The sequence below is a fragment of the Phalacrocorax aristotelis genome, chromosome 1 (assembly GCF_949628215.1).
Source record: "Phalacrocorax aristotelis chromosome 1, bGulAri2.1, whole genome shotgun sequence".
In the NCBI taxonomy this organism is placed as follows: Eukaryota; Metazoa; Chordata; class Aves; order Suliformes; family Phalacrocoracidae; genus Phalacrocorax; species Phalacrocorax aristotelis.
Genome location: NC_134276.1, coordinates 161,753,179 through 161,769,084, shown reverse-complemented (window position 1 = coordinate 161,769,084; position 15,906 = coordinate 161,753,179). Strand labels below are relative to the sequence as shown.

Below are 15,906 nucleotides of genomic sequence, written 5' to 3'. Positions count from 1 at the left end.
GCGGGGCCCTGCTTCCGCCGCCCGGCCTTGGTGGGGGGCAGGGGCCAGCGCCCCTGGCGGCCAGGAGGAGCTCAACCCGTCCCCCCGCTAGCCCCCTCCCTAGCCCGACGCTGTACATAACAACAAACGCTCCCAGAATCTTGTTTTTCAACGCAAATTTTTATATCAAGTATGCAAAACCCCTAGCTAACGCGCAGCTCCAGCATCCTGCTCGCCAAAGATGAGCCGGGAAACTTGTACGAGCCCCTCCAGGCTCCCTTGAGGGGACGGGGATCTCCCTGCATTTGTAAGTGCAGAAAGCAGCGAGGAGCCCACCCAGAGGAGGGATCTTCTCCATCGCCTGTTTTCAGGCTGCCTTAGGAAAGTGGGTACCAACTGCTGAGCTGCAGTGAGGAAACAGCAAGGCAAAGTGCTCCTGAGAGAAAATGTGAGTGTGAATTAAGTGTTGCGGCGAGGAAACGTACCAAGGGAAAGTGCTCTTTGAGAGAAAACGTGAGTGTGAATTGTGGCGGCATGACTCGCTGGGGCACCGTTACACAGTACCTACAGCACCGCATGATGCTGGAGGCACTTTGTTACTCATGGTCCCATGGAAGGAAGTACCTGCACACAGTACCAGGGTGGCCAGGAGGCCTGAGCCAGACCCAGCATCCCACATGCAGGGGCAGCCTCCTCGCTCCCCTCATCCTCCAGCCACCTCCTCTCCTTCACTTCCTCCTCCGGCTGTGGTTCTTCAGCTCCTCCAGCTCCTTCTCCATCAGATGGGACTCAGCAGTGGTCTCAGAGAGCTGCAACACACAGTGAACAACAAGAGTGAGCTACTCCTGCCACGGCTACCCTGTGGCTGCGGGGCCAGCGCCGGACCTGCCATCTCAGGTGCGTGTGCAGGGACACGAGAGCCCCTAAGAGGGATCAGAGATCGCTCTCCCTCTGGAGAAGCGCCCTGTGTCGCGGCAGAGCAGGCTGCGAGACACTTGCGCCTTGGGAGCTTTTCTGATTTCATGCCACAACCTTTCCTGAGTCATCGCCGAGATTTACAGTCACAGGCCAGCACACCCATGTGAGGGAATCTGTTCCCGTTGGAGCGAGACGGAAGCTGAAATTTCACTGAAATTGCCTGGAAAACCTGGAGGGCAGCCGGGGCTCCTCTCACCTGCTCCAGCTACACAAGCCACTTGCCAGTTTTAAAACATGGGAAGGACGTAAGGAAGGACAATGATGAAGGAACAAGTAAGTGTTTGTTCAGACTGACATAAACGTTAAATCACTTAACAGACTGAGAATACACAGGTATTCTATGCCACTGAAAATACCTTCAGATTTTAAGCATGAAAGCTGTGATCTCCAGGTAATTTCGGTTGATTTAGGGCTGATTTGGGAATTCTTTCATCCATAGGTTTACATACAGAAGAGATGTCACACCACTTGTCACAGCAGATGGAAGCTTTAATCTTCTGTGACTAGAAAGGGTGGCTCTAACTTGCTTTCACAGTTAGGGGAGAGGCCAGAGGGTCAAGAAAATGGTGCACTCCGTGCAGACAGGGGAGGAGGAGGTGCAGCACAGCCAGGGGCTCCTCTCTAACCAGCTCACAAAAGGCAAGATCTGCTGTGGGGGGAACCTTCCCCTCTTCTCGCAGAGATCAGACTTTACTTCCACAGTCACTTCACCATTAGAGTTGTCTGGCATAGCAGGGTAAAGCAGAAGAGAGTAGGGCGCGGCGAAAACAGCCTCCTTTGGGGGTCCCAGCACCCTTTGCTGGGGCACTTCTGCTGCTATGGGCAGATGGCAGTTCAGCAAAGACTCACCATGTCCAGCAGAATATCCACTTTCAGCCGAAGGAGGTTGTTTTCTTCCTCTAGCTGCTGGTTCCGTTTGCGCAAGCGCTGCATTTCCCTGCGATCCCCCGTGAAGCTTCCCGATTCTGGAAGGAAAGAAAGACGTCAAAATACAGATCGTCAGCCAATGGCGGCTACCAAAGCAAGCCGAGCCACGCTCTACCTGCCACCCACTGGCCATTTTCAAACTTGAGGCTCTGGCCAGCGAGGTTCATGGTGGGGATGCCGTACTCCAGGCCCAGCTCAATCTCACGGGTCGATCTATCCAGCTGCAGGGAGGAGGAAATCACACTCAGCGTTTTGCAGAAATCCAAAGCCACCCCCCACTCTCCAATTTCTTAGTGACTGGTGTTCCAATGGAAGCTGCTGGTCCGACTGGCCCTGGAGGAGCCTGAAACCCTACTTTTAGTCACGTGCTACTGCAGGAGAGGAAACATACAGTCATCTCCCCAGGCTTAGACCGTTGGTGAGAAGCTTTAGGTCAAACAGTTCTGGGCTGCGGGTGGGGTGACGACAACCCTACCCCGAGCTGTTCCATTTTTAACTTTGTTATGTGTCATCAAAGGCAAGAGGCACAGCTGGGAGCTCTTGTAAGGGTCACGTCGCTCATAGTAGGAGACACCCACCCCTCACCTCCGAGCAAGCGTTCCTGCAGGCGAGCCACAGACGATGGGACTCACCGAGTGCAGGTTGGAGAGAGAGGCGCATTTCCTGGGGGGGGTCTTCTTGGGGCTGAAGGTGTTCCCGAAGAGAGGCATCGTACACTGCTGGCCGGGGGTGCGGGTGGTCCCGACAGCCTCGCACTGCTCCCTGAGCTAGGAGCGGACGGGTACAATGGGCTGGTCCAAAGCCGTAGGCCAACAGCAGTGACAAGAGATGGTGACGTCGGCCGGGAGGGGGCTTCCTCTAGCAGCCTGTTTCCCAGCACTTTCACTGATGATACCTGGTTTCCACCTAAAACCAGACCCCTTCTCCTCACACCCTGTGTCCCCTCCCCGCCAGCACGCGCCTCCCTCACACCTCCGCCGCCACGTGATGGTGTGGGGCCGCCTCTGACGTCACACCTCACACACCACCACCGTCAGAGCGGCGGACGCCCCCGCCACCGCCCCCCCCCCGCGCAGGCGCAATGGGCGGCTCTCCCCAGCGCCACGCGGGCCGGTACCGGGCGTGGGGTATGAGCCGTACCACCCAGCGGGAGCGCTGAGGAGAAGGGCGCAGAGGAGAGCCTTATTCCCTGCACCGGGCCGCCGCCGCCACCACCGGGATGGTCCCTCGTACTGTTTTCCCTGCCGGCATCTTAGTGGGGAAATCAGCGGCCTCGGAGAGGGCCGAATCACCCCCCCGCCCCAGAGTGGTAGGGTCAGCCCCGCGGTGCGGGGGCGGCCGGGCCGGGTTGTTCCATCGCGGTTCGCCTTAATTATGGGGGGGTTGTGGCGGGGTTGGAAGAGCACCTCTCCGGCGAGCCGCGTCCTCTCCCGGCGCTCCCCTCCCGTCACCGCGCCGGTGGGCTCAGCCGCTGCCGCGTGCCCCGGGAGCGGTTTGCGGCCGTTACGTTGCCATAGTGACGGCGGGGCTCCGCCGCTCCTCCCTCCCCCCCCCCCCCCCCCCCCCCCGCCGTCGCGGCGGCACCTCAGTCGGGTACGAACGTGAGCTCCGTCCCGCCGGCCCGGACCCGGTTTCCTTTGCAGTTAAACAACGAAACGGCATTAGGCAGCGAATCCTTCTCATTTGGGAACAGGGAAGCGGGGGAGGTCTGGGGTCCCGCACTCCCCGCGGGCAGGAGCTGGAGGGGCAGGAACAGGCAGCTCTTTAACGAACTGCCCATGAAGCAGCGCCAGTGTCCTAATTTTTCTGCACACGTTATGAATTCCTCCCTTCTCAGCGCTTGCTGGGATAAATTTAGTCTTAATGTCTTAACTTGCTGGCTTGTATTCCCTGGGAGGTGGCTTTGGAAGTTGGTTTGGATATTTTGAACGGACAGCAGGGGTATGTAGCGGATATCACCAACGTTTTTTGTATTGCAGAGACAAAATACCACTCCTTTCCTAAAACTTAAAGTAATTCTCCAGTCTGTTAGAACTTGGTGGTCTGAAATTACTTGCTTCATTGTTAGAAAAGCTGCCATTGAGGACTTTGTGAGGCTTTCCTGAAAATTTTACATAAATGGGATATTAGGATGCTGACTTTAGTTAAAGGGGAATGATAAAGAAAAGGAGGGGGAAAAAAGGGAGGGGGGCAAATAAACAGAAGAGGAGAAACTAAGAGAATCACCAACAGTGTAATTTGGTTTGTATGTGTATTAATACTCCACAAAAAAAGTTCTTTAAGAGTCATTCTCAGAGTGCTTAATTGGTGCTCTGCCTGAAGGGAACCAGAAAATCGCTCACTTGGAATGAGAATTGGAAAGATACCACCGTATCAACCCACTGACTATAGGCATGAAAAATCTCTGGTGCTGCAGAATCTTCTGATAGTCCATTTAAGCCATACCGGATTCTTCCTGGACGAGTGCTATAAAACAGTGGCCTTCTGACCCCCTGTAATACAGTCTGGGCACTGGAAATCAATGTTTTCTTTTTTCTTTTTTTTTTAATAAGGGAAGGTATTATGGGGGAGGGGGACCCAACACCCTTAAAAGTAGAACAATATCTTGCAGTTCTGAACAAGGGCTTTGTGAAGTCGTTTGTGGCTCCTGTCAGCATTTAACATCCGTATGTGTGTGTGTGTGCATATATTGCATAAGGAAGATGAAAAGAAGGGCCAGAAGGGAAACGAGGGCAAGAACTGTGGAATAAAAGCAGGGAGAATGTAGAATTACAATTTTGAACTGAAAAAAACCTGTAGCTAACCTAGGTGCTTTAGAGTCAAAGACCATACAGGATAGCGAGGAACTGAGCTCCTAATGCTCATACATATGATTCCTTAATAAATACTTCAGGGGTTTGTTACTGAGGGGGGAAAACACAGATGTGAAGAAGCTCTGGTCAGGATGTGCCCCGCCGGTAACACGGGTAGTGACGTTCACCTTCCTGGAAGAAACCTGTATGTTCAGCACAGCTGCGTGCCGAGTTCTCCTTGCGCTAAGTAGGATGAGTATTGTAGTAAAAGTTGCTCTTGGGGAGATTCCAACTGGACACGAGGGAAATTTTTCACAGTGAGGACAGTCAACCATTGGAATAATCTCCCCAGGTTGACTCGGCCACATTGGACACTTTTAAGAGTCGCCTGGACAGGGTGCTGGGCCATCTTGTCTAGACTCTGCTCTTCCTAGAAAGGTTGGACTAGATGATCCCTGAGGTCCCTTCCAACCTGTGATTCTGTGGTTACAATTATTGTAAGACTAAACTATTCAGGGTCTCAAGGTGATTCTCTGACAGCTTCTTTCTCCAAGGCAGAGACTCAGAAAAAGCCCATCGCCTCCAGCTCGCCACCTGAGGGTGAACGCCAATGTCTGTGTGCCTGATGGCTGTGTGCACTGGTGCTAGTATGTATGAGAATAGCTTCACAGCTGGTAGGGCTTGTGAATGAGAGTTCAGAAAGCTGCTCCAGAAGTTTGAGAGCAAGAAAAAGAAGTTCAATGTCTTATTTCTGGTGTGATTTGCTTCAGGAATCTTTATTCCTTTGCATGGTTTACTAAATTTCATTTCTTCCCAGACTCTATCTCCTCATAAAAATGCTGTGGAATTTCCTTGCTGCACCACCCCCCCAGGCTGTTCTGGCAGGAGCTGTTGGTGGTTATTTTTCCACTTACATCAGGTAGATATTGAGATAAGAGCCAACCATTGCTGTTTCTAGGATTGCCTCTCAGTACATTGTATTGTCCTCCTGCCAGTGGGTAGTTTGATGTATGACTTTAAGTGATGCTAAAAGCATTATGGTGCAGCACTGTGCATCCTCCTGTGCCTGCCACTTTGTGGGGAAGTGAACACCTAGCGCGCTCTCTCTTTCCCAGTACAACACCTAGAGATATCACTTAGGACCTGCAAAAGCTCATTAAACAGTGAGGAACCTGCATATTGCAGTCATTGTGTAAGGAAACCGTGTGTCTTTTTATGAAGGCATCTTTGGGAACACTGGTGGAAGGCGGAGAGAGTGACAGGACAAAAGATAGGGCTGTAGCGCATGACAGTGTGGACATTTTGGAATAGGCCCAAGCTGTTCTTGGGAGCCTGATTTGGAGCATCTTCTTTGGCTTTTTCGGTGCACGAGTGATACAGGATCTGTAGCTTAGGTGGTTTCAGAGCTGCTTTTAACTCCATAGTGTTTCTCTTGCCTTTTTCATATATGCTGTGGGATTATTATTGTTTGCTGTTATATCAATAATTATAAGGAAACGCTGCTGACTGGTGAATTCAGTAGACTTACTCCAGGCTTACTCTGATATCAAAGAGAATATTTACTGTAATTACTGCTGCTTGAAACTTGCTACATTGATTGGTGGGCTAAATGAAACTGAGTTTAAAACCTACAAAATAATTTTTTTGGCATATTGAAATTAATTCCATGCCTAATTAATTTTTTCAGTGGTGAGATAATTCCTGTCGCCTCAGTGCTCTGCAGTTAATTATGTCCCTTCTTTTAGTGTCCTAGACATTAGAAATATCTCACCTATGTTTTATTGACAAAGCAAACACGTCTTTTTTCTCTATTTGTTTCTTCTTTTCATTGTAGTCAACTCAAGAGATAGAAGAACAGCTGTTTCACCGCATTGCAAAGAATTATGCTTTCCTCCTGCTTGACTGTCACTTATCCCACCACCAGGAGGCCCTCATTAAGGTGCTGGTAGCTAGGCCAAGAAAACACAAGAGTAGTGAAATGAGATGGAGAAATCCATCCCCACAGGGGTAATCTGAAACTAATACTTATCCCATAAATAGAGATTTTCAGAGTGCTGCGCAGACATCTATTAAATGATTCTTGCAGGAATCTTAATATCCAGCCATCAGTTGTACTGTAACTTTTGAGGATGCTGGGGTGTCATGGGTGGTATTTCTGCGTTGAATCACTAAGTGACAGCCAAGAAAGTTCATGCCTTTGTCTTCTGGACAGTAAAGCTCTTAGTAATGTAAATAAAACAATAAAAGGGGGTAACGCATGGTTTTGATTTCTAGTGACTCACATCTGCTCTCTATCTTCCACCCAAGGAATATGCCTTCACCTAATTCACCTCTGCCTTATTTACTTATTCCCAGGTTCTTAATTTTCTTTTACTTGTCACAGCAGGCTTTTATTGTCTCCTGAAAGTTCTAAATAACAGTCTGTCTCATTGTTCCCTTTTGCTAACATGACCTTCTTTAAAGAAAGGGGGAAGGAGAAATGTCTTAATCCTTTTTTTGCCAAATTGTGCACTTCTTTCCTTAATTACTGGCTCTTGAAAGCTGCAGTCATTGCTTCGGCTGAAATGTAGACTTTGTTATTCAAAAGAACAGTTTGTCCATGATCTCTTAAGTAAAAAGTATATAGAGTTGTCATTTTTCTTTCTTAAACCCTAGTTTATTCTCTCCACTGCTGAGTCCAGCCTTGTATGTCTGCTTCTGTTCCGGTTTCCTAAGATCATGTTTCAGTACTGATGAGTCCAAGACACAGCTCTGCAATGCAGTTTCAGAATGGATGATAGGTCAGAGTGGCTTTGCTCCAGTCAGGAAATGCAGCTTAATTGGAAATTGCAGGCTGCAAATTGAGTTACCCTGTCTTTCAAACTCTGTTTCTGCCCTCCTTCCCTGAATTCACAGATACACATTCTGCATGTTTATGTTTGTTTACTTGGGTCTTTCTTACATGTACTAACGCGGAAAAAATGTATCTTCTGCTCTGAGAAGCAGAAAAAGTGTACATGAAGCCACAATGTTGTGTACAAAGTTCCTAGGCCTCTGAAGAAGTTTTCCAGTTGTTGTTTACCATTCTGGCCACACTGTTGACCTTAAAGAGTTTAAGCAAATATACAGGGCAGTTCTACCACTGACATGCTCTGGATGGAATCCATCACTTCCTGATGGAGTTTGCCACGAGGCTGTCCTTGGTGACCGCGAGGCCGAAAGTTCAGAGGACACGTGCAGTCCACACAGCAGCGAAAGCTTGTGTTAAGCTCTGTTTCATTCTGTTCCTGTTACCTGGCTACTCCTTGCTCACTTCCATGTCTGTCTTTTCATTCTTCTCTTTGTCTCTTACTTTCACAGCCATCTGTTTCTGTGGGTCACTTAAGATACCCTTTGCAAGAAATGAGGAAATATTAAGCCTCCGGTCTGTAGATTCCTGATTAGCAGATGCGGGGAGGCTGTACCCGGGAGAGGGTCTCACAGTATGGGTTGGTTTCTCGTGCTCTGTTGTAACCCTCCACAGCTGACAGCTGCTGGAGACAAGATGTTAGGTCTTTGGGCTGATCTGCTGTGTTGTTTATAAGGGAGAGCAAATGGGGCCTGTGTTCTACATCCCCTTCTAAGCTTATTTTGTCTCATGTCTTAGATGAGCATCAACTGTGCTTTGTCCGAAAAAACAAGTGATACTGCATCATGAGAAAATTAGAAGCTTAGTGTGTATAGCACACTATGAAGGTAGGGGAAAAGTGCTAAGTATTCTTTTCTCTTCCGTGTTCTTTCACCAACCCTTCCTCCTCTCCACTTACGTACACTACCAACCCCAAGAAGCTACACTAACTAGGACTATTCCCAGTTGGAACCAGAGAAATTCAAGATGAACAATCTGCTGTCACCAAAAGGAAAGCAGAATAGTAAGAACACTGACATAAGCAGTTTTCCCTAGTCTCTGCTACTCTAAATAAGAGTTTTGTATCCAAGCTGGGTGGTCATTTTTCTCCCCAGGATGCCTTGATCTACAGGTCTTACTCTGTACTGGTTCTTTCTGTTAGAAGGGTATGCCTGGGGATGGCCTTTGATCAAAGGCAAAAACTGGAAATAACGTGGGCTTTAGATGATGCAGTGTCTGCAGTAGCACGAGAGTCGACTCTATGGTCCAAAATGTCCTTTCCAGCCCGGCATACCTGCTGCAGGCTCATGTGCAGATGAGGTAGCTTTTCTGGCTTTTGGGGAATGCGGATGACTGCTCACCCACAGCCTGAACTAGCCTGGGGTAAAAGCTGTTCAGGAAACGTGCAGGAGATTTAGAATCCATTCCTATGAGACCTGTGAAGGCCAGGGACTGTAGTGCAGTAAATGGGAGATCCGGTTGTTTTGTTTTGTTTTCCCATCTTAATTTTGCGTTTTCCGCTGGGGCAGCAAGGGATGGAAATAGGAGACCTGCTAGGACCAGGTAGAAGGGGGTCTTGATAGCTCAACAGTTGTCATACAAATAGCTGGATGGTGTCAGTGTGTTCAGCAGCAGTAAAGCAGGATCTTCATTGGTTCACAAGGGAAAGAGAACGCTGAAAACAGGGATTTTGAATTGACATTGAATGTCCAAGCATGGAGGGTGCTTTCTTTGTATAAACTTGTTCTAAGTCTTGGATTCTAAACTTATGAAGGGTGTATTTCATTCTGCCTCCCTTCCCCAGATCCCTTCAAAATGATAAGCAGCTCAGAGAAGGCTGCTAAGCACTCCGTACGAGAATGTAAGATAAAAATATGTTCACAAAGGTATGTGGCCAGCAAGTGGATGTGTCACAGAAGCCAAGGCTTTCATTAAAAGTATCCATTGCTGACCTCTTCATCTTGTTCCTATTGCTCATAAGTTTGTTGGTTTGGGTTTTTTTTTTTCTTTGATCAGTTTGTCAGATGGCATGAAAATGGAGCTTTTCCTGAACAGCTTAGAAAGAATTCCTTGAAGTCATCAGCAGCCTTCTTATTTTCTAAGTTGGATCTTACTAATTTCAATCACATGTCCCTTGTTGTTTAGGGATTCTCGCTTGTTGCAGGTCGTCATTCCACAGGCAACACCCGTTGCCTCTGTTGTACTCTCCATCCAAGATACAGCAGATGTTTCCTTTAGAAAAGAAGTAAGCAAAGAATCTGGCACAGGGAAGATGATACTTAACTTTGACTTATGCACCAAGTGCTTAAATGTTGCAAAAAATCTTGTATTTTTAATGTTACTGGGAGGGAAGGGGTGTCTTATTTAGGAACTGGTTCCCAGCTCACTTGTTGATGTCATTTGATTCATTTTAGAAATAAAAGCAGATGAAAATCTGAGTCTGAAGATTTAAATATTGTCAGTCTGAAAGAAAGCTAAATTGTTTTCATGGGTCAACAGAGAGGCTGTTCTCACAATTCATTCATTCATTTACTGCTGAATAATATGCTACCTCAGTTCCAAGATTAAACAACTGGTGGTGATAACTTCTTGTCAGGGTTTGTGTCAGTATGTCAAGGCTTATGTAGAACACGGGAAGGCTTGTAATTGAAGTTGAGGCAGGTGAGCCAGTGTTCAACAGGCTGCAAATACAGATAATCAAGTCAGTATAAAATGGGGGTTGCAGTTTCCAAAACAAATGTCCTGATTGTTATTTAGTCACCTGGACAAGTAGTGACACTTTCCAAAATGCTCCATAGTAAGCATTTATTTTGCAGTCAATGGGAGCTGCAGTTGCCTAGCACTGAAGCTTTTGCTGTTTAATTATGAGCCTCTGATTTAAGTCCTGTTTTGAAATCTTGGGATGTGAATGAATGGGAAGATGGACTAATGCAAGAGCGCTACCACTGTACTCAGATACAGAGTAGCAAATTACTTTGAAATATCTAATAGAAATTAATTGGGGTTTTAGACATGTTTTTTGTTAGTGGTTTAGGAGGAAGGAAAAGATGGTTATTTGTCACACAAAGAAGGAAAAAGTTCTAAGCACAGAGAGCAAACAAAGCAAGGCCAAAGGAAAAAAGCAAGGGAAGGTTATTTGGGCAAAGTAGCACGGAAAAAAGTATTAACGGTGGAAGGAATGGCAGTGGTAAATGTCCATGGAGGCTGCACTGAATAGGAGGCTGGGAACACTGAACCTGATACAGAGGCCAGCAAGAATTTTCGGAGTCAGTACTGATAGAGTTGGTCATTTATTTCCCTACAAATGCTTTGGAAATAAATTGAATTATATTGTTCTTAAATTAAAGCTAAGAACAATGTGTGTGGTGTTATACACTATGCAATTTTTTTTTCCTGGATTGTACATTGGAGAGGGGGAAAGGAAAGAGGTGGTCACTCGTAAGGTCTGCCCATTCCGTTAAAATCTAGAGCCCTGGAAAACAAGCTGGCAAGGGAGTAAGCTATTCTCCTTAAAAACTGAAGTTAGGTATATCAAGCATTTTCTTTTATATTTCCTCCTATTGCAGAAGACTTCTTTCGGCATAACAGACAATTTACTCAGCTTGCATCTTGCTGATTTCTACGCATTTTTGTAATGAAAATTTGTGCTGTCACATGTCTGTCAACAAGTGGAAGCAACAACTTCTGTTTCTCTTGACCAAGCTAAATAGAGCTTGATGTGTTTTTTTCTTTTAATATATACTATTAGAGCAATCCTGCCAGGCTCCAGATCACTTTTATTTGGAATCCCTGTCTTGCTTATATGTAAATATCATCAAAGAGATACTGCCATGCTGCCAGCACATCAACTTCTCTCACCACAGTCAGGGTCTTGCCATTACAGAGTGTTAGAAAAAGCCCCCTTACCAGTGCTGCTTTGTCACTGTGGAGTGGCAAGGGGGAAACATATTTCACCGAGTAATTATGCAGGGAGTGGATATTTGGAAGAGATTGGTTTGCTTACAAAACTGACTTGGAGCAATGCAGTAACCATGTGATGTTAGTGCCATTTTTACCTGGATACACACGCTGAAACACACGAGTGTGTTGTGCTTTATTAATTTTGTTATAGCAATTTATGGAGTCAATGAATCTTGAAGGAGGAAATCTTCCAAACTTGCTTCTGTTGGAGACAGCTGACTTGACTGGGCAAATTTTATGGAACAGTTCCATCTGTTAGTTTTTACATGATAAGGATATTACCCTGGTGTCATAGCTATTTTGCAAGCCTGTAATTGCCTTCTATGACCCTGAAATTTCTCCTGCCATTTCAGCAGGAGAGGATGTTTTTATTCCTTTTCTCATGCCTGCAATGTGGTGCTGCCAGCACTAGCGGCTGCTGTGTTTTGCCCTAGAAACAGTTACCTTTTGCTTGTGGATGGGCTAGACTGTTTAAAGAGAATACATGAGAATTAAGGCATTAATCCTACTGACATGGTAAATTACTCAAAGTTTTTCTGCCTTTCACTTTTTTGGAAGGAACTGAGACATGGACAAGCTTCTAGCAAGTGCCAACCTCATCAAACAAGCAAAGTCTTCCAAGTCCAAACAGGTAAAATATAAACCAGTGACTTACAGGCATAGAATGGGAAAGAAAAGGTAAAGTATTATTTATTTTACTAAGACTTTGCAGGCTTGTTTTCTGAAGGCCTTTGCTATGCTATAATATGTGCTCCCATAGGAGAAGCAGGAGAGTGTGTGTACATATATGTGTATATATTTGTCAATTCTAGACAGCTGGAACCCATTAAAGCTGCTTGTGTGTGTATCCTCTTGTGTGTGCCTAATTAGTGCAAATACTTCCTTAGGTATTGGATTCATGGACCTGTGCTAGGCAAGGGGAACCTGACTGCTAATCTTTCAGACCTCCAGACCCAAGATGGAAAGCTTGAAAAGGATAAGAAGGGGGTGTTGGGAAGTAATCTCAACATATGCTTAAAACTAGCAGACTAAAAATAGCACCTCATGCAAGAGAGGTGATGCAGTGTTTGGAGAAGGATGGAAGATGATGTGATAGATGGAGTTTTTCACTCTCCTGCTGACATAGCTGATCTTGTTAGCATCCACATATGCCCTGCAATACAGAAAAGATTCTTAAGGGCAGTTGCTTGTGTAAAGGGGGTGTGGAAGTGAGATTGCTTTGCACTTCTTAGTGTTGGGGTTTTTTGTCAATTTTTCTCCACAGATTCTGTCTGTAAGCCAGTAAGGTCCCTTCCCTGTCCTCTGTTAAAACCTTTAGTCTTCCTGAGAAGAATGGGTTGAGACGACTTTACTCCTTTCTCTGGAAGCAGGACCGCTAAGAGAGTTGAGACAACAACTTCTGTTGTGTTGAACTATTGACAAGTACGGCTTCCAAACCTCAGTGCTTTGGATATATTTTTAGTCTCATAATGATGACAGTTCTGAAGTCTGTAGCATTGTGTGCTTCTGACAGGCTTCCTTTAGCAGTTGCTCTTTAGGAACTTTAATATAGTGTTGGTGACAAACTATGTACTGTGAACTTATTCTACCTGTGTGCAGAATTTCATTCCCTGCTTTTTTTTCCCCCCCATCAAATATACTTGAATTCCTCCTGAACCAACACCCAGATAGTTCGGACTGCTGAGCTGATTCACAGACACTTTTGCTTTAGAGAGAATTACTTCATGGCCACTCAGTCATTCCTTACAAATGCGTGGAATGAAAGATGGTTCTTATTCTCGTGCGCTTCTTATCTCCAGTTTGCTTTTGCTGCATTAGCACTGTGATAGCTGAGGGTGAGGAACAGTGGCTGGTCAGTTAGGAACATCTCATGGCTGCAGTTCAATACTGAATACTACTTTGAAATCAAAGATTTGAGCATCATGTGATCTCCTACTTGCCTCATACTCATTGCCCTAAGAACAGAGGTCATGCGTGAAACTTGGTCTCAGAAACTCTGACCTATTCCTCTGTCTTGGATTGCCTGGCCATTAAAGCAGGAAGTGCTGCCTTAATAATCCGAATGGAAAATAACAGCAGGGACAGACAAAACAGGAAGAAAGACTGTGGTAGGAAGTATGGGCGTATATTGAACTGAGCAGGAGTTGTGCACCTGCGCTGAGTTTCAGAGGCACCAATATGTCATTTATAATCACCAATTCAGCAAAAACATGAGGAGGAGAGATTAAAAGCTTTCTTCAGATACAGGCAGAGGAAATGTTTAAGAAATAGACACACTTCTAGTAAGGCTGGTCCTGTTTTCAGCTGGGATGGAGTTAAATTTCTTCATAGTAGCTAGTATGGGGCTGTTTTGGATTTGTGCTGGAAACAGTGGTGATAATGTGGAAATGTTTTAGTTGTTGCTAAGTAGCACTTACACCAGTGAAGGACTTTTCAGCTCCCCGTGCTCTGCCAGGTGCACAAGAAGCTGGGAGGGGACACAGCCGGGACAGCTGACCCCAACTGGCTAAAGGGATATTCCATTCCATATGACGTCATGCTCAGCATATAAAGCTGGGGGAAGAAGGAGGAGGGGGGGGACATTTGGAGCAACGGCGTTTGTCTTCCCAAGTAACCGTTATATGTGATGGAGCCCTGCTTTCCTGGGGATGGCTGAGCACCTGCCTGCCCATGGGAAGTAGTGAATGAATTCTTTGTTTTGCTTTGCTTCTGCACGCAACTTTTGCTTTACCTATTAAACTGTCTTTATCTCAATCCATGAGTTGCCTATCTTTTACTCTTCCCAATTCTCTCCCCTGTCCCACCAGGAGGGAGTGAGCGAGCAGCTGCGTGGTGCTTGGTTGCTGACTGGGGCTAAACCATGACAGCTGATAAAGAAGCCGTGATAATCCAAGGAAGGGGAACAACGGATAAAACAAGAATAAGCAGGCTAATGAATCTCTGAAGTTTAAAGGTGTAAGAATGAAGACAATTATTAGCTGGGCCATTACTGAAAATTAAGGCTCTGTGTGTAGCAAAATCAAGGAAACGCAGTGTTTTAAAGCTAATTACAATTCCTGAGAGCTGTAAATATTATTCTAAGCTAAAAATAACTGTGTGATGATGCAGTCAATGCCTATTCAAGCTTTAGGGTTTGAAAAACAAACTGCTTGTGATCTCTTCTGGCCACTAGCCTGGCAAACATATGGAATACAAATGGAGCAAGGTTGTTTTCGTTTTTTTTCCTGTGGTTTACATACAAACTCACTGGCAGAAGCAGCAGGCAAAGCCAAGAGTAGAAAACTGGCCGAAAGAAGAGCATGTTCAGTTCTGCAGCATGGCTGGTTTAACAGAAAAGCTGCTGCCAACCAAGAGACTGAGCCAGAAAGCCTTAACTTTTCCAAACTCATAAGGTATGTGGAAACACTGTGAAAATTATTAGTTTTTTGAGTAGAGGCTCTTCAAAGTTTGGGTTTTGTTTTTTTTTTTAAATAAGAAATGTCTCAAATACCAGTGCTGAACCTCTTCCAAGTGTGAATTTAAAAATGTTTTTCTTGTAAAATGCTGTTCTTTGATGTGACCAGTGAATTCTGCTGTGACCTGGAAAATAAAAATTTTCTATTGGTTGCACTTTAAATACATTCTTCTTTCTGAAGCAGGCCAATGAAAATGCTGTCCTGAGTGCAAAACAGAGCAGTGTACTCAACGTCATTATTCAACCTACTTGACAACAGAAGCACTCGGCTACTGTGAGCTGGAATGTATTGGAGGGGGAAAAAACAAACCATTCCATGAATTATGCTTTTTCCAGCTGTAATGTTTAAAACTCTGCTCTCCTGTGGATAAAGCTGCTTTGATTTGTGTCTTTTTTCAGATTAATTTTCAATGCTGGTGTGTGAATAAATTAGAGAAGCATTGACTCTTTTGGCCATAACAGTTAAGATGATATTTGCAGTACTTCCACCTTGTTTGTGTTAGGAGTCAGAATTTCTCTGGTGTGAAGAATAGACACACGGTTCCGTGTTCTGCAGCATGGGAGATGCATCCATAAGCAATTTTATTGTTTAAACTCCCTTTCTGATGAGTTGTTGTGGTTAAATTGAGTTTTCTGCCTCAGCTTCCTCCTAAAGCAATAATCCCCGTTGCTTCTCTCTTTTCCTGTCTCAGGCAGTAGTGTGTACAGCTGCCGCCAGGCAAATTCTACCTCCTGTATTTGCATTCAGTCCCAGGGAAGTTCCTCCGTCTGCAGGAACGGTGGGAGTCCACCAAATGGCAAAACTGATCCAATGCCTTGCTGAGGCGGTCTTCTCCTGTCTCCCCCATCCCCCAGCTGCCTGATCCCACCTTTTCTTTTTTACTGTTCAGATCAGCACCCAAGCGAATACAAATAGGAGAAATATAAAGCCATTTAGATAAGGGAGAACA

At 45.7% G+C, this 15,906-nt stretch overlaps 1 protein-coding gene and 1 long non-coding RNA gene across 10 annotated transcripts; one reads left to right on the top strand and one right to left on the bottom strand.

The window, feature by feature from the left end:
- Window positions 1-140: 140 nt before the first annotated feature.
- On the bottom strand, window positions 141-3,394 carry CBY1 (chibby 1, beta catenin antagonist). Of its 9 annotated transcripts, none has more exons than XM_075077311.1 (5): window positions 3,291-3,394; window positions 2,517-2,790; window positions 2,000-2,105; window positions 1,807-1,922; window positions 141-788 (listed from the first exon to the last, which is right to left on the bottom strand). In XM_075077311.1, exons 2-5 carry the CDS (start codon window positions 2,592-2,594, stop codon window positions 708-710), a joined length of 381 nt encoding a protein of 126 aa, XP_074933412.1. In that variant the 5' UTR covers window positions 2,595-2,790; window positions 3,291-3,394; the 3' UTR covers window positions 141-707. The 9 variants fall into 9 exon arrangements, with proteins under 9 accessions (XP_074933412.1, XP_074933463.1, XP_074933430.1 ...); XM_075077362.1 differs by having other exon boundaries at window positions 2,517-2,651; window positions 3,291-3,389; XM_075077329.1 differs by having other exon boundaries at window positions 2,517-2,750; window positions 3,291-3,383.
- Window positions 3,106-15,111, top strand: LOC142049556 (uncharacterized). Its single transcript, XR_012657752.1, has 3 exons — window positions 3,106-3,193; window positions 12,061-12,133; window positions 14,310-15,111. It is a non-coding gene; the product is annotated as an uncharacterized LOC142049556 (long non-coding RNA).
- The last annotated feature ends 795 nt before the right edge of the window (window positions 15,112-15,906 follow it).